The 21,436-nt window shown below is 39.9% G+C and overlaps 1 protein-coding gene across 7 annotated transcripts in view; it reads right to left on the bottom strand.

Moving 5' to 3' along the window:
- Window positions 1-5,887: 5,887 nt before the first annotated feature.
- celf5a (cugbp, Elav-like family member 5a) overlaps window positions 5,888-21,436 on the bottom strand; it is a 179,925-nt gene continuing 164,376 nt past the window's right edge. For 3 of the 7 annotated variants that reach the window (XM_061033443.1, XM_061033441.1, XM_061033445.1), the window contains exons 8-12: window positions 14,828-15,040; window positions 14,435-14,527; window positions 12,860-13,003; window positions 9,687-9,850; window positions 5,888-9,197 (exon numbers count right to left, since the gene is read on the bottom strand). In XM_061033443.1, the coding sequence (XP_060889426.1) occupies window positions 9,723-9,850; window positions 12,860-13,003; window positions 14,435-14,527; window positions 14,828-15,040 (578 nt within the window). In that variant the 3' untranslated portion in view covers window positions 5,888-9,197; window positions 9,687-9,722. Of the gene's footprint in view, window positions 9,198-9,686; window positions 9,851-10,491; window positions 11,523-12,859; window positions 13,004-14,434; window positions 14,528-14,827; window positions 15,041-21,436 lie in introns of those variants that run through there. The other 4 variants (XM_061033447.1, XM_061033444.1, XM_061033442.1 and 1 more) reach the window with 3 other exon arrangements.

Here is a 21,436-nt window from a genome sequence, read left to right as displayed (position 1 = left end):
GCTGCCTTTGCTCTTGTCTGCCAGAGCGCTGCAAGGATCCAAATTGGATTTAGTCTGTGGTTAACACCAGGTTAGAGTCAACACACGCACACACACACACTGCTAATATTTGCACGATATGAGAACAAAAGCATGCTATGATTAAAAAGAGAGATGTGATCACTTTATATCTCCATCAAAAATGCAATTAAGAAATCAGTGCACTCCTTATGAGCACATACAGAATTAATGCTCTATAATTAGCAGATGGAGATTTCATTTGTATATTGTATGAAGTTAAAAGTGTCTCTGCGCTTGTATTACTGTGTCAGCATGTTTCATCACACATGCAATCACACTTAATCTCTCCATGTCCCATTTCTTTAAATAGAGACAGAGCCACAGTCAGCTGTGGGGTTTCTGGCCAATGAAACGTGTCACCATTTTCAGCCATTATGTGTGAAGCACTTTCGTGGCCTGAATCAGGTCCTCCTCGGGTGACTCCATCACCTCATTCTTGATATAAGGAGGACAGGAGAGAGATGAAGAGGGATGATGAAAGAAATCGAGGTGATTCTGGTTTGATGTTAAAAACTCTCACAATCCAATCTCTTGGATGCAGTCATTTAAAATGAAGTAAAGATACAGTTACTGTATATACTGGAAAGTATATACAGTATATAAGATGTACTTATCTGAGGCTTACCATTTCATCCTCCTTTTCACTTTGTCTACAAGATTTCAGAGGCAAAACATAATGTTAATATAGTTACACATTAATCAATCCATTTGTGTAGCTCCAATTCATAACAAATGTTATCTCAAGACACTTTACGAAAACTGCAGGTCTAGATCGTACTCTTAATATTAGAATTCACAATGCTATTTATGCTAATGATAATAGACGTAAGACTGAATATTAACAGTTGTAGCAGTTGGAATCAGTGGGGTCCATAGCAGCAGGCCATCAACACCAATGATCCAGAGGAACCTATGAGGCAAGAGAGCTCAGGAGGTCCCAGGAAGATATACGGTAAGTAGCTTAAATGGTACATGAAGATTTACAGATAGTTCCATAATATGATGTGAAGGCATACAGATAGAGATAGGTAGTTACTTATTACAGATCCTGAGGGAAATTCAAGTTAAGAGAGGTGAGAGTCAAGGTGCCAGGTCCCCCGAGGTGCCAGGTCCCCCGGCAGTCTAACCCTATAGCAGAATAACTAGCAGTTGGCCCATACCTGAGCCAGACCTAACTCTAAGCTTTGTTAAAAAGGAACGTTTTAAGCCTACTTTTAAGAGGTACAGAGGGTGTCTGCCTCCCAAACCCTGACTGGAAGTTGATTTCAAAGGTGAGGGGCCTGATAACTTAAGACTCTACCTACCATAAGCCTTTTAGATGTTGTTGGTACCATGAGCAGACCGGAATTCAGGGAGCTTAATGTTTAAGAGGGGGATTACAGCACTATGAGCCTGCTAAAATAAGATGGTGCCTTACTTTTAGGTGCTTTGTAAGTGAAAATAATGATTTTAAATTCTATTTATTATAGGGAGCCATCCCGGTCATAAAGTCCTTGAGGCATGCTTCTAGTTTACATAACTGATTGGTGTCATCCATCCATTTGATACAAGTGTATCATCTATAACAATGTAAATTTATGGAGTGTTTCCACATAATTACCTAGAGCATATGGGAAAGAGAATTGGTCCAAGTACTGAACCTTGTGGAACTCCATGGGTAATCTTGGTGCGCATGGAGGAACCATCATTAACATGTACAAACTGAGATTGATCAGATAAATAGGATTTAAATCAACTTATCGGGTTCCTGTTATGACAAGTGATATTTTCTAGTCTGTGTAATAGGATGCGATGGTCAACCATGTCAAATGCAGCACTAAGATCTAACAGGAAACGCCCGGAGAGAAGTCCACTGTCGGAGACCAGTTAGTACATCATTTGTCAATTCAACATTACTGTCAGGGTTCTGATTTAACATGTAAAAGTTTACACAAAACCACGGGACAAAACTTACAGTATGTTAGACTTAAAGAAAGAAGCACTACAGCACAATAAAATGCTAGTTGCATCAAAATATTAACGTTTTTTATAGCAAAGCCAATGTATCTGATTGGACAAGAGGCATTCCATGAGTGTTCATAAACTAAAACATCAGTGGGACTTTACTCTATAGTATCAGCCAGATGGTCTGTTTACTTTTAATGATCATTTTATAGATAGATTTCTCTTGTCTGGATTGATTAAGCTGGTGATTACAGTGGTTACAAGCATTAATAAGGACCACAGAAATAGTCAGTGTTGTCGCTGATGGCCTTGTTTGCTTTTACATACCTGGCTTGATGTTATGTGTCGAGCCGTGTCAGAAAGAACCACCCTTACATCCCATCTCTTGTGAGCACAACTTCTCAGTCTGTTGAAAGGAGTTAAAGTTGTTCTGAAAATGATACATTTTCCACTTAGGAAAAACTGGAATAATGTGTAAAGTCCTCCAAAAAGTCAACTGTTCACAGCCCGAATAGGAGTCCTGACCATTTGGTGGATGTAACAGATGCAGCTTAGGAAACTGTTCAACCCTGTAAAGATTGCTCGTCCACCCTCTTTAAAACCATCCTGTCTTGACTTTCCCTGTAAACAAGGACAATTACTAAGCTAATGAGTTGAGGAAAAACTGCTTGAGTGATTGATACTCTCAATGGAGAAATTAATTTGATATTAATAGAGCACTTGGCAAGATAAATAGATAGTGGTGTGTGAGTTCTCTCCTTGATTGATAATGGATAGATTGATGGCTGTCTTAATGCAGGATGTTCCTTAGACTTAAATGAGATGGCCTTGATGAGCAGAGACTTTTGCACAAGGATAGGACAAAGTTATCAGATAATTGTGCAACATAAGATTACTTCCATATTGGGTTGTTAAGGTGCAATACCTCGAGTTAAGGAAGTTAACAGAGGTCTAAAACATCAAAATAACTTTAAGAAACATATAATGTAAAGGATGAATATATTCTAAGGGTATTTGTTATCTATAATATATTGCATGAGTTGCAAAAAGTATGTTTGAAAAATACAGCATTCCAGTTCTTTAGATGTGATTTATTGATGTTAAATAATGCGTGTGATGTTGGTCAGCCATAGTTGTAAACTCATTCAGCTGCTCCTGTGAGATTGTGTTTGCCTTCAGTTTCACAGGCTGCATCTTAAATGATCATCACTCCCACAGTTCCCGATGACTCGCAAGAGACACCCTCAATACACACACTCTAACCTTCCTCTGGATGGAGCATTTTGCTTAATGATGCACTAACAGTCTGATTGTTTCAGCGGGTGGAAGACATGCAACATACACATGCATTAACACCCTGTTACATGGGTCACTGCTGCAGAACAAAGTGCAAGAAGTTACCCATTTCTCAGTCAGTTTATGTAGTGTGTGTGTGTGTGTTGTTGCCCCAGATGTAGCGATTACACAGCTCTTTCTTGTACCTGACCAGTCCAATCTTTCTATGTCTCCTCAATAATCAAAGTGACAGTGAGCAACAAGACGTATCTCACCCACCGGCTCCCTTCAGAATGCGGATTGACCTACACATCAAATCATACTCTCCTGCCTTGTGAGAAGAGGAGGGGGGGGGGGGGCACTGAATGATTGACAGTCCTTCTTAAGTAAACATGTTGCATCCCTTGGGTTTCTGCCTCTTCATGTGTATTTATCTCTTATGGGTAAAGTACCCTGTGGAAGGAAAATGTCCTGCAAAGCCTACAAGGAAGGACTTCCTGCATCTACAGCACTCTTTTCTCTGCTACTGTAACAGTAAAGCTCACAGCTGAGAACACCTGGTTGTATAACTGTGTATTTTTATTAACGAGCCTGTGTCACCAAACTTTTAACAAATGGCCCCCGGCACCCTGACGCCCCCAAAAAACCCAGCTCGGAAATTAAGCATCTGCATCATAAATCTTGGAAAGTTACAATAATTTGCAATTCACTCCCTCATCAAAGGCAATATTACCCTAATTTATTATCTCCCCGCACGAGAGGCCGCAGAGATAAGAGTTTATCAGGAGGGGGATTGATTTTCATTAACTGATTGTAATAAAGATGAACTGCCTGCCGTGCCCGCTGACCAAGAGCCACACTATATTGTAATTGGGACAATTTATATCATGAACCAGTGGCTCTACTTTTTCATCACACTCCCTCCCATTCTCTTTTTTTTTTTTTTTTTATATCTGTCACTGCTCTTCAAAATGCTAGTCTCAGCTGTGCTGCTTCTGATGCTACAGTAGCTTCTGCCGTATGAGGAGGATAGAGGTGTGTGTGTGTGTGTGGAGAGGGAAGTGTCAGCAGATGTTGAATCAGATTTCAGTTTCAGGCATCAAAGAAATGCTGAAGTTACTGTACCTAAACTTTACTCTTTCTATACGCCATCCTTATTTGAATGTACTAGGACGGAAACATTATCATTGGAAGATTTCTTCCAACTGTCTGTGTGTCACCCTGTAGAAGAGCAGCATTAGGTGACCCACAAGCTACTAAAGCCTTTGGCCTCCACAATGACACATTCTCTTCATCTTACATACAGAGCCCATATAACGTATGAAATGGGTACATTTTCTGTCCTGACACATTTTATGATCCACTGCAGACTCCTGTTGTGCAAGAGCGACAGAAAATACCTTTTAATGAAAAAAAAAACGTTTTGAAAACCTGTGAATGTGCAGCATTAACACCGTTATCTGGACTCCATCATCCACAGTACCATGACTTGACCGACACGAGGCGTCAGCAGCAGGCTCCTTGAGACGTCCAGTGCAACAGCTCCCCCTGTCTGTGCAAATTGGTACATCACTCCATTCAATGTAAGTGGTAGAAAACAAAACACCCAGTTTGAATTTTTATTGTAAAATTGGAAAAAAAGGAGAGAAAGAGAGAAAAGCCCCAATAAGCAATTCTTTTTGATACATATCTTTATCTTACCATAACCATGAAAGAAAAATAAAGCAGAAAATGTGGATAAATTAATAAATAAAATGATTAAATAAATAAATAAATAAATAAAATAGATAAATAAACATCAAGTTACATACTTGACCAAATAAATAATTATAAAATTATTCAATCATCAATCATTTATATGACATAATCTAAGCAGCAAGTATTAAGAAATTTCAACAGGGGAAAAAATGTTTGGTTTCTCAGGCTAATACAGAACACATTGTTTTTTAAAAGTTTTTTTTTTATAAAAAGATACTGCTTTCCCTGTCAGTTAATCCATGCTGTACTGATGCTGCCACAAAAACAGGTGGCGCTCTTCTTTAAAACCAAAGAAAAAACAATACAACCTGTAAACTGCATTTTCTCCTCCAGGTTCTAAACATTAGTACTGAGATTCCTCTTTTTGCGTCCTGTGTGTCAGTGAAGTCTTCTTCACAGACTCCATACTGCTGTTTATATGTTTTTGTTTGCTTTGTGCTGAGAAACCAGAAAGATAACATCTTTATAAAGCGACCCCTGCCCCCCCTCCCCCCCCCCCCCCTGCCGCCCCGCCCCCTCCCCCATTTCAAACCCTAACCTCTATGTACCCAAAGAAAGGTCCTGTGCTGATTTTCCATAATATACAGATTTCATATTTATAATAAGCTACTATCCTTAGCATTCAAACCATAGTTAAAGAATCATATTGTTAATACGAGTAGTACCATAATCTTTAACCCCCCAGCCCCTATTGAGCATGCTCGGAGATTGAAAGGGCACCATGGTAGGATGACAAAAAATAAATAGAAAACATGATAAAAGAGATGTAAGAGTAAAAACAATGTAGTAGATAAACTAGTTAGAGAAACACTATTGGAGTCCCTACTTTCTTTCTTTTTTTCAACCAACATTTTCAATCAGTTCCAGTTACTCAAAGCTGCTAACTCAATTTACTTCTTGGATTTCAGTCATTTCATTACTCTCCTTCCCTTTTTCTGAATTTCACAGTAGATATGTATTTTCAGGCTTATATACAAACTGTTTCCACCCCCAAACCTTCCCTGATTTTAATTGTATTCGATCAAATTTCCTTTTTTTCTTTCTTGGCAGAATGAAATTCATTCAACAATCTTCTCAAACTCATTACATGTCAGCCACAGCTGGCATCTTTAATTTGCATTGCCCAAGCTGTTTGTGAAGGCCAAATTTAATTTGATTTTAATAATTTAAGAAACTCTCCAGTGGAAATCCCATAAGAAAAGATTTTTGAGTGGGTTTATAAGGCCCCTTATGGCCTGGGGGAAAGAGGGCGTATATCACAGCTTCCTAAAGCCGCTGGGCCCTGACAGCAGAGTGGAAACTAACAGTAACTCACCGAGAGGGGGAACCAAGCTGTCTGCTGGCAAAATATATATGAAATCTAACCTTTTCACAGGAAAACCCTATTCTATATCATTACAGCCTGAAATGACCCTCCTCCTAGAGCTATGCCACATCACAAAATCAATTATTTCTTTCACTTATCAACACTTCCTTTTTTAAGAAACTATGTTTAAACGTTCGAGGAATCTGGCACATTGTCTGACGAGGAGATACAGTGGATATGTTTGCATGATTTTGGCAATTTCTAACGAGAAAAAGGCATTAAAGACTTTCTTAAAACAGCATTTAAGTATTTCAGAGCATTATGAGAGTAATATTTGTTATTAGTGTCCTGATAATAACACATAATTTTCTCCTAATACTGGGCTTGTGAGTCAGGAACGTATACGCGTAAGGAGTTTCAGAAAAAGACGTAGTCATCAGGACCCTGGACGCTGTTCTGGTGATGACTTTAGTTGTACCAGACTACAGAGGCAAAGTAGTTGTTTACTATAGACTAGAACAAAGCCAAAGAGACAGAGCGATGATCAGAGCGCTGAGGTTTCACACAGTCCTGAGAGGCAAGGTGCTTCAGAGCAAACTGAGTTCATAAATGGCATGACGAAAAAATCTAATCAAAAGACAACTGAGTGGATGTTAGTTCAACAAATATGAGGAATATGATGAAAAAAAAAAGTGATTCAGTAAAAGCATATAACTCATGAGAAAACAGGTTTCATCTCAGACGTGCTGTCTATGTGTCTCTCGGCGGACGCATAGCTACAGAGGATGCTAGATTAGTTAATTTATCATATCAGATACGGCGTGATGTGTCATGACCACACTGTATAGGAGCCGTGTGTGACCGCCGCTAATGGTGAGCTGTCGTCTCGTTGAAGCAGCAGCAGCTGCAGTGGCTACACTTACAGGCCTGCTGCTGTCTAATTGATGGATCATTTTGCTCTTAATTTGACCTCCTAAGGCTGCTAATGCCAGGCTGTTCATCACCGTGTACAAGCTCTTACTGTGCTATAGAACCCTATGAAGTACATAAATAAAATAAAATAATCTAAAGCTGCTCTTCTCGCTAGAGCTATTTATAAAGTTGCTGTCACCTCTATGTAAACCTCTGAACTTTATTGTTTTCTTTAGTCAGACAGAAATGTGCAGCATCTGTTAAATTTGGGTCTTTATATTTGGGTTTTTGAAGTCCCTCTGAGACTGTATGAAAGTGAGAGGAGGAAAAGACTCCCATCCAGCCGCTGGGAGAAAAATGGACTCTGTCACTCAGTCAATTCGTTCAAAATGCCAATATGTAATTGATTGCGCATCTCTTGCCCTGTGGCTGTGCTCCCCATCTGATCAATATTATCATTACCCTAATTATGCTGTGGGTTAGCTCTTGGCCCCCTTGAACTGATGGTCCCTATTAAGAGAGAGATATGCTGGCACTTGGAGGTGTTGTTAGGAGGAGGAGGAGGAGGAGGAAGAGGTGGGAGACTGATCTCACCTGCAGAGAGCAGCTGGAGGAGCCTGTCAGTGCAAGAGGGCACGACCTGGATGGGACCACTGTGACACACGGATGGACATTTTTACAACCGTTGTCAGGCTCATTTATATATTTTATTAAGCGGTTACAGATGCTGCTGCACGGTTTTCAATGCTGCTCATCACACTGCTTTATGGTCAGAGTATCGGTAATATCAATGCTTCAATGTGCTGTCAGAGACACAAGACAGCATAGCATAAAGCAAAAAATCACTGCAGATCAGTAATGTATTGTTGAAAAGGCTGTTATAGTGTCACTTTTGGCACTACGAGACTGTTTTCTTCTTCAACACAATAACAGCGACAGATCACACCTCCGAGATGAAACGCTGAATTTCACACAAAGAAATGATTAGAAAAAGAACACATCTGAACATGCCCGGTTCAATGTCTAACCCACATATTCTACGCCACTAAATTGGTATAGCTTTATTTTTTTTTTTTTTACACATTTTTTTTTCTGTTTTGTTTTAATATCCTCAAACCCAGTAGCTATAAATGTAAAAGGAACAAAACAAACAAGAAAAACCTTTCCTCTTATTTTTTTTCAACCTGAAGCTAGTATTTCTTCTTAAGTTTAACTTGTAATATTATTAGTAGTAGGTTGTAGTATTAGTATCATTAATACTATATATTACTGTTCAGAACAATAAAAATGTTTGGTCCTTTGGTCCCTTAGGGGTGAAAGATCTGCAGTTCTACTGTTGCTAATGGAAACCTCAGTGACCTCCACGAGTCATAGTTCTGCGCTTGCTGAGAGAGACGGTGAGAGAATAAGAGAAAGAGGGAAAGAGAAAGAAAGTCTGTCAGTGGATGTGTAGAATAGCTTCTTTTTTTCCACTGTTTTTCTTGATCTTCAAGTTTTAACCCTCATTTGTCCAGTACAGTAAAAGCGACAAGCGCCTCTTTCCTTATATATATGTGTATATAATATGTATATAGAAATCTATTTGTTGTTGCTGCTTTTTTGTTTGTTAGTTTGTTGCTTAATTAACAATTCAAGTCTCAAGAAAAAAGTTCTGTTGTTCAGTCTCATCACTTTCTTTTTTCAGTTTTTTTTCTTCTTCTTCTCATCTTTCTTGCACTGTGCCATCTGTTACTGTTAAGTCCCCCGGTGAAGTGCCTCCTCCTCCTCCTCCGCAGCCGCCTCTTTCGCGTCTTCTTTTTTCTGCCGTAACCTATATCTTCATAAGTAAATGCTGATATGTCTTCAAAAATTCCTTATGTGTTGATTTTTTTTTAAACATATTTCGCTTTCAAAGAAAAAAAGTTGGAACTCCTCCGAGATATCTTCGAGTGTCCTCTAAAATCTGAAAGATAGAAGAAAAGGGGCAATTTAAGATCTCACTGCTCATTAAACCGTCATTTCAAAAATCCATTTATTTTAACTTTGAATATTTCAATATGGCTCGATTAAATCAGTGTAATAGTCTGGAGAAAGCTAAACCGCACTGGCACACCAATCAATCTTTGTCAATCACAATGATGACAGATTTGCCCATAATTAATACTCCTGCTGTGCCACATATATAATCTAACTTTATAGTTTCTATAGCAGACTCTCAACTTTAGAACTTTGAAATATTAAGCTTTACATTTACTGAACATGGTTTTTTTTTAAAAATATATACTAACCGATCAGAAAACTCTAAGCTTTCATTTAAAGGCAGCTGAACAGAATGGAAAGGGGCCAACATGCAGGAGGAAATTAGCTTACACTCTTTTCACCAGAGATTAACATGAATCATCAATTGTAGAGGATCTAAATCTAATCACAGTGACAGGTTTTGACACTTCACCTGTGCTGCTGCAATGAATACTGAAGGTAGGCTTTGTCAGTAAGGGCGGCTGGCATCCTTCGGTCTCTTTAGCTGGACTTTCAACCTCTTCATTCCAATCTGAAAGCCATTCATGGCTTGAATAGCTGCCTGCGCACTACCAGGGTTGTCGAAGCTCACGAAGCCTGTGAAAAAATATCAATCCATAAGCTTAATCATCGCTTAAGATGAACACCCTTCCACATAAGAATTGTAGTACAAATATTTACAGATGATTTCTGCTGCCAATATACAAAAAGAAAGCCAGAGAGAAAAACAGTTTGGAAAAAAAAAGTGAGAAGAATAAACAAACAGCTGTGAGGGTGTAAGCTGCTTTCTCATCATGGTCTGTCTTTCTGCTGAAGGAGTCTAGATGGTGCTGTTGAGGCAGGAAGCACATGAGCAGCTGGAAAGAGCTGTGTGCTTATGACAGCATACGTGATTGTAGTTTTGAGACCAAAAGAACATTTGGCTCAGAATAATGCGTTTGCCCAGTGCATGTGTCTAGTATGAACACAGGGGTGTATTTGTTGTTGATTTTGACCAGCTGCTTGTTGTTGCACCGCTTCACATTAACTTTTGTAACAGCTTCAATAATTCACCACTTTTGGACTTGAGATGCAACAAGAGTGGGGGTGTTACTGTCATGAGACATCTCTGTTTTGATGTTGCATTATGGCTGAATTTTTTTGTGTCAAAGAGATGTAAAACTAAGCTGTTTAGTGATTCTACAGAGAGGCATTAAGAAGAGAAAGACATATTAAGAAAGGCAAAAGGACAGGGAAGAGATGGTTCTGCCGGTTTAATAGAAGAAAAAATGATATCATGAATCACTGATACAAAAACTGTTCAGGTTTTGAAATGAAAATACGGAAACAAAACGTTATTTATCAGAATTTGGTAGTACAGAGTACATTATTTGAAACATGTTCTTTTACTATACACGCAGCCAGCGGCAGAGCTAGACTTTCTGCACTTTCTGCACGTTGGATGTTAACGTATAACATTTAGATATCTAAAATATGTAACAATCCTGCACAGAAAATGTAATTGACTTTAAAACGTAACACAACACAGTGTCAACAAATACATTTTGAAAGCCTCTTCAAGGGCTTAAAAAGGAGACACATTTCTAATCTATCAATTGGAAGTGCTACACTGAACTGCAAAGAAAGCCACCTACATAGCCAACGGTTGATTTTTTTTTTTTTTTTACATGTGGCCACTCAGATTTCCGGGGAGGCCACCCACTGGCTCCGCACCTCAAGACAACCTGTGTTCTGTATGAGATCAGCAGATTCCTGGACACTATCACAATGATCATGCTCGGGTAAGTCCAACAAATATACACTATTTTTTACAATACCATTTTTAAAACAGCTTTAAGACATCACTAGAAAGGCTAAATTACCTACAAAATGAGCAAAAAATGGTTGAGCAAATAGATCGACCAATTTAAGAGCAAATATAGTTCATCAAAAGATGTCAAAAGTTTGCTGCTGGCACATAAAAAACTCCACAGTGCATTTCCCAAAGACGCAGCCCTCCACAGACCTATGCTGAACATCCTGTTTTCATCATGTGTAAAAATAAAGCCTTGAGGATTCAGTGACCAGAAACTGCAGTGGAGTGTGTCTCCGCTTGATGCGCTCCCCTGTGTCTGTGGTGTCATTAGGAACAGTCGATGACCCGTGCAAAACAGCAGGAGCCTCTCCAGGTCCACAGTCACCTGGGAGACATGTCTGTCGGCCTGCTTGGCTCCGGGTTTGGCCCATTAGGGTGAAGGCTGGGCAGCACGGAGGAGGGCTGAATGGAAGTCTGAGGAAAGTATACAGGCAGTAAAGGAGGTGTCCTCCTAACCCGCCGTCAGGTTAACACATTCTGGCTAGAAGTGTAGAAAAGATGGAGAGGAGATGCAGGCTTACAGCTGTAAGCCCTGCTCTCTGTCCTGTCACACATTACCAGTGTGCTTTCTCTCTGTTTCCTTGTCTTTCTCACACCATCAATCTAAGTTTATCCCCTCTCTCTTCCATTCTAGATTAATTACACCAGTGTGCTCCCTCCTTCCCCAGGCCTAACATTATGTTGTAAATGCATAGTGTATAAGTCAATACTGCAAATAGCTCTTCTTTCATGAATTTATATGTTATTAAGTTCCCCCAGGGAGACAGGACTGGCGATCAATTTGGCCCAGGGTTCTGTGGTTCCCTGAAGTGAAAACAAATGCTGATCCATAATTGTCCTTTGCCCCCACCAAAACACCCACCCCCCCCCACAATCCCTGCCTGCCTCCAAGTTTTTATAAGCCCTGAGGCTTGTTGGTGTGTGGAGGCTGACGGAGCTAAATGGGACAGGAGGCGAAGCGGTGTGTGAATCAGCCTCAGCAGAGAGGGTATTGACAGATATTGGGGTTACAGAACGGTGATGTGGATGCTGATACAGCACCTGGAGGTTTGCAGGTCACACAGCTGCCAAACGGAAAACAAGGACAGAGGATCTGATCGACTGCATCATGGCTAGTTTGGCTACAATGTATTCAGCACTTGCTTTTTTTTTTTTCTTACAGTGCTGACACAAAAACACAACAGTCATCAAGATGTAAATTCAGGTCAGTCAGTCAGGGGTAAGATCATTCAATCATCTGTGTCTGGTTCTGTCAAACATCATCAAAATCTACAGCACCTAAGAGCAAACATATCAAATGTCTATTGTTTGCAAAGCAGTGTGAAAAAAACCCTTCCACTATTATGAAAATCAAACTTATATTGTGACGCTTCACACATTAGCTGTAAGTTTTTTACACAACACACACACTTTTGAAAACGCTATAAGAGAGCAGACCGAAAAAAACATTTTTTTCTTGCTCAAGTCGCATTGCTGTGTTTTCAACATGAACTACAAATTTGTATCAAATGTATTAATACAAATATGTGCTGAGGTTTATTTTAATTTGGTAAGTATTTCTGGTACTACTTTATATAAGAAATCATGGTTTATAGTACAACTTTATGATAATGGCTTAAAAGAAAAAACAAATCTACCCAAAGCTTCAATCTAAAAAAAAGTTCAGGAAAAATCCTCAGTAAAAGGTACATCGCCCATGTCCTTGTATAATGTTTTGGGGGAAGTGGTGGAAAGCTGTGTGAGTCACTAACCGAAGCACTTGCTCTGGTTGGTTGCTCGGTCCATGAAGACCTTAGAGGAGATCACGGTGCCGAAGGGCAGAAACATCTGCATGAGTTCGTTGTCTCCAAACTCCTGTGGCAGGTGGTAGATGAACAGGTTACAGCCCTCTGGACCTGCAAACACAAAGAGAGAGAGAGAGAGAGGGAGAGAGAGAGAGAGAGAGAGAGAGAGAGAGAGAGAGAGAGAGAGAGAGATGGGGAGAAAATGTGTGTTTGCTGGTTGAGGCAAAGAGACAAAAATCTGTGGAAATGTTCAATCTATGCAGCCTTTTGTCAAATTAAGATAAGTGGACATAGATTGTCAGGACGTTATCAGCAAATGTGTTGCAGTGTGGCTAAAAAAACGTAGCTGTTCTTAAACACACACAATCAAATTGAAAAGTGTGTTCTGTCATTTGAAATGTCTTTTTAGAATGAATTAACATTTCAAATGTGATAAAAATAATTTAATCTACAGGATGGGTCAAATTCTCATACTAGCAACTATATTATGAGATCAGAGTGCTAAAAGAAAAATCAAATGGAGGCGTTTGCATGATTCACCTTGACCATTCTGTAAGACTGGATCAGTGAATATTCCCATAAAACACCTTTGTACATGCTTGCTGATAACTTCTCTGGACACTGCTTGAATTCCTCTGATCACAACATTTACACATTAAGATCTCCCCTAAACTATGATTGCACAATTACAACTCATCACTTTATTGCACAATCACACCTTTACATCCCTGCAAAGTATGTTTACATCTAGGACATATTATTCCATATGTAGATATTTATTGTTTTATATGGTTTTATATCTTAAATTAGCTATATTAAGGTTATTATTTGTATTATAATAATAATTTAATAATTTATATTCTTCTCGTGTTAGGGTTTATTTCTTGTGTATGTTCTGTGTTTTTTTCTATGGTGCTTAATTTGCTCTGATAACCTCTTACTGTAACACCACAAATAAAACACAATAAATCAATAAAGAACATATATCTCTATATGTAAAATAATTAACTTGAGACAAAGGAATAGTAAAACCACTGCTGTAATTAAATCACAATTAAACAACCTCAATTCAACCTGCATTCATTATCATTGTTAGTTATCTCTATTATTTTTTTCTTCTTTGTATTATTTCTGTCTGGGATCAGTGCCACTATTCCTGCAGCCAGGGATTTAATTATACAAGCTTATGAAAAGCATGGGACTATGATTATGATAATGACATTATCTGTTTTAAAGATATGGAGTATGATAGCCATATGAACATTGTTCTATCATCCTCATGCTTTTATGTATTTATTACCTGAGACGAGATGTAAACTGTCTTTTTTCAGCCGTTCTACTCTGTTTATCTATCACAGACAATGAAATGTGCATTATCAGAGTAGTACTCTGCTCTCACCCTGGCATGCTTTTTATATGTGCATCACACAGAATGAGGTGTTGCAGAGCTAAAGTAATACTGGCCCTGCATGCTTGTCTTCTTTATGTGTCCATTACACAGGATGAGATGTGTGATGTGTAAAAGTAATAATGTTCTCTCACCCTCACCTTCTCTCTGCTGCTGCTGCTGGATGACCTGGGGTGGTTGGGGCAGTGTCTGGCCAATGGGAGTCAGCGTGGTGGTTGGATAGATTGCTGCAGGTGGAGATATGGGGGGGGGAGGAAGGAGAGAGAAAGAGTGTAAAAGAGAGAGAGAGAGGGGGGGGTTAAAACGGGGATCCCACAGAGAATGGTGTCAAGGATGCTTAAGGTCGATCACACAGGCATAACATGTGTAATCAAAGGCTGTCTAATGTTCTGTTCTAAGGCGCTGTACAACACTGTCTGAATACACACTCATGCTGTAGTTACCCTGCAGTAATTGTCCCATAGCTGCAACATTTACAGCAGATTGTAAAACCTCAGCATAGTAAACAAAGCGTTCTAGTCTCTCACCTGTGTATTGCTGTACTCCGGTGAAGGCTTGCTGTAGGGTGTCAGCAGCCGTGGGGCTCTGGGTGGAGTAGGGAGGCAGGCCGTTGGTGTAGACGGTCTCCACAGCAGGATGTCCGTTGGGCTGATGATGGATGCCGGTGAATCCGTTGACGATGGGCGTGACGATGCTGGGGACGGAGGTGTTGATGTTGGCTGGTGGAGAACTAAGGCCTGCTGGGAAAGACGTTTAAACGTTACTGGATCATGCAGCACTCTACATTATAAAACAAAGCAGTTCGTAATACATTGGATTAGTGCACTCCTAGACATGCTTTTATTTTTGTTTAAAGAAAGTAAACACTAGCACACAACCAACAGCTACAGATCTGCACACACACACACCCACACACTTGAACAAACACACAGCTCGTGACCGAGAGCTACACTCCATCTCCTTACTAATGCAAGGACACGGGTGCAACGTGAGTCTGTCACATATCCGCCATTTGTCGTGACACATCCTGCAGAATAGCTGGGAAGTCAACCTGTGAAAAATGAGCCTGTCCATAGTGTTTGTGCGATACCCCGCTGGCTCTTACTGCTCAAGATGATGAAACCACTATGCAACTTCAGAGAAGGGGGTGGGGAGGGGGGACCAAATAGAAGGAGATTACAGAGGGAGATGTGCTTGAACGAGCAGGTGGCAAAATCACAAAGATGCCTCAAACTCTATACATCATAAAAAAAAGGAAAAATAACAACTGTTGGCAGTTTGACAAATGGGTGGTTCATAACATATATGGTACACACGGCTGAAAGGCAGCTGCAGGATGGCTCATGAGCAGAATTGAAATTGGCTGCTCCCTGTCCTCTCTCATTCAATGCATTTTAAAAGGACCCTCCTTTGGAAAGTGTTTCCAATTATGCCGGGAACATCAAAGTACCCATTTTGAGCAGAATCTCACTGTGTGATGGTCTCTCTAAAAGAGCTGCTCTGTGGCAAAGCATCCGAGCTCGTTGAAGTACGGCTCCCCTGAGGACCACCTCTCAATCTGGAAACCCTAGCCCTGATTCGACAGAAAGCCCAGGTTGTCACGGAAACCCTCCAGCATGCCATATCCCCGCAATCTGGTGCCTGAGTAAAGAACCCCCTGTGAGAGGTGGTTGAGATAGGGTAAACAATCACATCCAGTATATATACACACAACATGCGCTGAGATTTATGCTAATGAAACTGTAAATATGCCGTACATCACATGCAGAAACCTCCCACCATCAAGTAATATAATCCAAGAATCCATTTGGAATTTCTTATCTTCTCTTTTACCTATGTTTTTCTTCTTTCATCTCCTTCTACACTCTCTCTCCTCTCCCTGCTTTCAGCATTTAAGCCATAAGACGCTGACAGTCTGGCAAGCAACTGCAGTGACCAGGGGAATTGCCAGGGTCCAGTGAGAGCTGTTGTGTCTTTTGCACTTTTTTTTTTTTTTTGTTGTAGCCTCCCCACGATTGCTTGTTTCCTGCGGAGCTGTGATGAATTAGACTGCAGCTTCAGCCCATTCTCCTACCAGGACCCAGGAGACTGCCGCTCCTATTCTGAGGGCTAGAGACAGCTAGTCTGCACGGGCCACACACACTCTACTGTACCGCCAGATAATGCACCCTCTCCATCATCAGGCAAATTCATTTCCCAAGGCTTAGCAGTGCCGTGGGAGCTCGCTTCTATGTATGTGTAGCAATTGTAGTAGGAGTAGGAGTAGCAGCGATGGTAGTAGGTGGTACTGTGGACCCCCTACATGCAATTACATAAGCTTCAGGGTCAGCAGATGGACCACACATCAGCTGTAAAGGAGACACATGACAGAAGAAGCAGATTGGGGCATGTAGTCCAATCAGGTTATCAGGCTGAAAATAAATAAATAAATAAATAAATATACTTGTTTATCCATCAAAATCTTACTATTGTTTATACAATCCTACATGGACATACAGGAAATTCGCTGCTATCGTTCTTTCTTATTTCTTGTTGCACTTCTATTTTTGTTGAGAATATTTGATGTTACTGAAAAAAGAGTTGGCCGTCAAGTTTTCAACCCATAAGTTTTGATTAGACCCATGTCGTCACGTTGTGGAATCGGCATTTTTGTTGCACAACAACTAGGCTAAACCAAGCCTAAATAAAATACTACAAAATCAGGGCCAAACATGTAGTGGTTCATGTGGTTCTAAAATATATTTAGATAAATAATATCGAACACCATGGCCAATAAAACTATGATTACAGAAGAAAGCCGTTTATTTAGTGGAGTCATCACGGATATCCACTTTGTCAAAATGACCCGATATCCACCATGACGAGACCCTGAGAGAATTTCCTCCACAGTTGAAATGCGAAGTGTTTCCCACTATTTGAAAAATAGAAAAATAAAAAGACATTCTCATTTTATACCTCAGTGGACACATAGTTCTTGCATTGAGGGAAATTGTATTCATAACTTGTTTACAATGCGCACACTAGAGTGCTGATATATACATGTGGCTGTCACAGTGGGCTGAGTGGATTTGCCTGTAATGATGACATGTTGTCCCCCACTGTGGAACGTGTGAATATGAAGCTATGGGACAGCAGATTATATATTCTATACCAGTGGTTCCCAAAGTGGGGGTCAGGACCCCCTGGGGGGTCGCGAGACACTGGGAGGGGGGTCGCGAGTTGCCTTCCAAAAACAAATGCAAACTGGAAATGACTAGATATTACATATTTTACCTATTATTGTGAAATTACATACAAAAATGTTGTTCAATTAGTTTAAGGCTGCTATATTTTTTGTATTGTTGTTCTAATGTCAGAGTTTGGATAGGCCCATTAGTGCGTGCTGCTGTGTGCACCGTTATACTTTAACTACTTCCAGGGACAGAAGGGGTCCCCGGTCTCTCGCATCGTTATTTTGGGGGTCGCGGGATGAAAAGTTTGGGAACCCCTGTTCTATACAGCAAACTCTCAACTGTCATCTCCCCACTCTTATTCCTCCAAGTACAAAGTCTGCCACGCTAAACAGTATGTGTACATGTGTGTCACATGTATTTATGTTCAGCAGGCATAATTCATATTGATATTCCTGCAGGCTGCTTCTGAGAGGGGGAAACTGTTGATTTGCTCCTTGTGCTGATTGCTCCATGAAAGAAATCTTCATTTGCGACAGAAGTATTTATTATGTTAATTATACGTTCAAATCAACAAGAAATGCTATTCCCGTACAGGAGGGTGCAGTCATTAGCAACACAAGGACTGGCTTTTACTGGAGCAAGCAATATGCACTCAAAACAGATGCTTTCATCCGACTGATTTAAAATCTGAAGCATTTAGACTCATAGTGAAAACGTCTGTCTAGTCCTATAAGTTTTAATAATACATCTAAATATGTTGGTACACACCTTAGGATACTCCATAATATATATAAAGCAAACAAGATGTGCACCACTTCTATTTAAATATTATTCATTGTCTATAGTGCTGTTAATATTTCATTTTAAATGTGATTTTGACCTAATTTAGTTAAGGTGGGATTCAATAATGTTATCAGCAGTTGCTTCAAGGACAAATACAAATCCTTCCACGTACAGGCCCTGAATAGCTATTTATATAATCAGCTTCTTACTTTAAATCACGTAATACTGCAGCAGCACACAATTTCCTGCCATCTTAATCTGATGACAGTGGCCAAGTTTCATGAAAATGACATTCAAATCTGAACAAACTACACCCACGTCATGCTGATGTGGCAAACAAAAAGTTGAAAAAGACTGTAAATACCCAACACTTAGAATATTATTTTACTCCTACTTTTACTTCTAGGTAATACATGTTTAATGTTTTTGAATGTAAAAGAATACCAACTTAAGTGTTCAGACATTTTAAGTTTTGCATTTTATTTTCATGACAACAATTGCCATTGTACACTCCATCATAATCTATAATGTAAAAAAATGATCTGCCTGGTTATAAAGCATTGTTGCAAGACCAAACTACAAAAATATGTCTTGCTCCTGTTTGACATCTATGGACTTCTATGTGATTGATAAAATTTTGGTAAAATGTGTTTGTATGCTGATGATGCAGTTCTTTACTTGTATGTGCTACTTCTGAATGAAGTGAAAATGAATTAATATATAGTGTCCTGCACAAAATTAAATCATTGTACTGTTTAAATACAAAGTCCAAGAAGTTGTTCAGGAAACATATTCTCTCAAAGCTGAAACTGTACTTAAACAATAACCAGCAGCAAGAGACTACTTAAGACCGTATAGCTTTTTATAGAGTAACAAAGCAACGGGTGAAGTCTGCTGATTGATTGAGCCTCAGCTTTTTCCCAAATCAGTACAGCTCCTGCAAAAATCTGAGGTGGAGCTTTCTTCTGAAAGTACTAGTATGTACCATGACAAGGAAAATCCTCTATTTCTTATTTTATTTACTTTTGCTATTTTCCTGCACTGAAGGGAGGGGAATTTCTGTGGGATAACCGCCCTTTGTGTAACTGGAAATAAGTATTTTCACAGTTTGAGACTGGCTAGTAGCTAGCATCAGTTGGGACGCACAGGTTCATCTCCCCAGCTGTTTCATCTGGATCTGAAGAACTGCAGATGTGTGCACTGCTGTTTCGTGTGCAGAAAGTTAACTTTTAACCTTATATACCCTTAGAAGCCGTTTCTATGGGAACTGCCTGATATGAAATGTTACTGTAACACTAAGTGGTTTTTTTTTAGGACAGGAGCATATTGAGAAGGAACTCTTTGTCTAACTGCTCATTAATTTGGTGAGGATAACCATGGAAGTCTATTGCACCAATAATGTATCCGTGCTAGAATCCGGCAGGGGCGGGGCTGTTCATGCACGCCCAACCTGCCTGAGAGTGGGTTGTCTCTGACGGCGGAGCATCTGCAGTATATTTTGTGTAATGTGTACTTGTGCATGTACATCTTCATCGTGGAGAAGCACAATGCAACACAACAATAAAATGACTTTGATTACACACTTCTCCCATCCTAACAAAGCACCCTTGACACGACATGCTCCTAACCACATACACCCAACAGGATCTGCATCCCTCTTCAGTCCTCCCTCCCCCTCCCCCCTCGTTATCCCTCTCTTCCTGTTTACCCAGTGCTGCCTCTCTCACCCTTGTTTTGTTTCACTTTTATTTCTTCTGCAGCGCTCAGGGAGCAGCACCTGGCGAACATTATTTTCAAAAAGCATCATCATGCATCATTGTAAGGATACATGCTCTAATCAGCTGAACCATCTGGCAAACGGCTTCTGCACCATCAAGCTTAAATGCTGTGCATCTGTTGATCAAATGGATGTCTCATTGTTTTCAGAGTAACACCCTTAACCTCTGAGCCTCTTTGCACTTCGGCACTGCTGTCACAAACAACATTTTTTATGTTGCAGAGGTTACACTGATCATTTCAATGAAAGATTTATGTCACACATTTACCTCCATTTCAGGCAGGTTTTTATCTATTAAGCCACTATAAGAGCTTTATATGCTAATTCTGAGCCCTGTGTGTAATTCACAAAGGCAGTATCCTGGCTGTCAAATAGCAAATGCTCTTCTTTGGAAGAAAAGGGGATGTTAACGTTTTTACCTTTTATGCTTTAAACATCAGAATTGATAGCATTGTTTAGAACTTTAATTTGGTTGATGATACGACTTAATGCATAAATTACACCTCTCTGGAAGCACAGAAGCACTCTGCTCCTATAGACCCTAAAAACAGATTCAGATATTATGATGAATTATTCCACTGACTCGTGGCAGACATCCTGGAGTCTCTCAGTAGTGTCAAAGTCTCTTGGCCTACTTATACAGACAGCCATGCCAGTAATGTTATGTATTCCTTCAATGAACTCTAAATAAGTCATAGCCACAAGTGTGAAAAGGGAGGGAGAGAAAATAAGCATCGAGCTACACTACCACTCCTCGCAGTTGTGACACCCACACTCAAAGGAACAAATGAAAAAAGGGGGGAAATAAAGATTCCGTATTTATGATAGTCCTTGAGAATTAGACTGCGCCGTCTTTCAAGCCTTGATAATATATTATATTAAATAATAAAGATAATCAGTCGAGTGTCGCTTCACAGAGTCTGAAAGCAAACAAATGGCTTCACTTCACACGTCTGATTCACAGACTCAGACACTCACTTCCTTTCTCCCTCTTTGTCTCTGTACAACAAGCACAAGCAAATATGTGCATTGCCAACACTTAGTTGTTTGATCCTGGCGTTGCCAAGTGATACATTTTCCTTAAAAAAAAAATGTTGCACAGAGTCAAATTTGTATTGCTATTAAAGAATATCCAACAAAACACAACAATGTTTCTTTAGAATGTGGCACTGATTCTGGCTTCTGAGAGGCTACAGTTCAAAAGAGAAACACAAACAGCACAGACAGTACAATCAGACTGGAGGACAAAGCCTCCAATACAAACACACCCACGCACACACACACACACACACACACACACACACACACACACACAGAAACAGAAACAGAGACTTAGTTTTATTACAGCACAGTTGCAGGATCTTTCATCAGCACACTATTGTGTTGCAGAGAACAGGTATGCG

Source organism: Labrus mixtus, chromosome 3 (assembly GCF_963584025.1).
Source record: "Labrus mixtus chromosome 3, fLabMix1.1, whole genome shotgun sequence".
Taxonomy (NCBI): domain Eukaryota; kingdom Metazoa; phylum Chordata; class Actinopteri; order Labriformes; family Labridae; genus Labrus; species Labrus mixtus.
The sequence above is the reverse complement of the archived record's forward strand: the minus strand, read 5'-3'. Positions and strand labels throughout refer to the sequence as shown.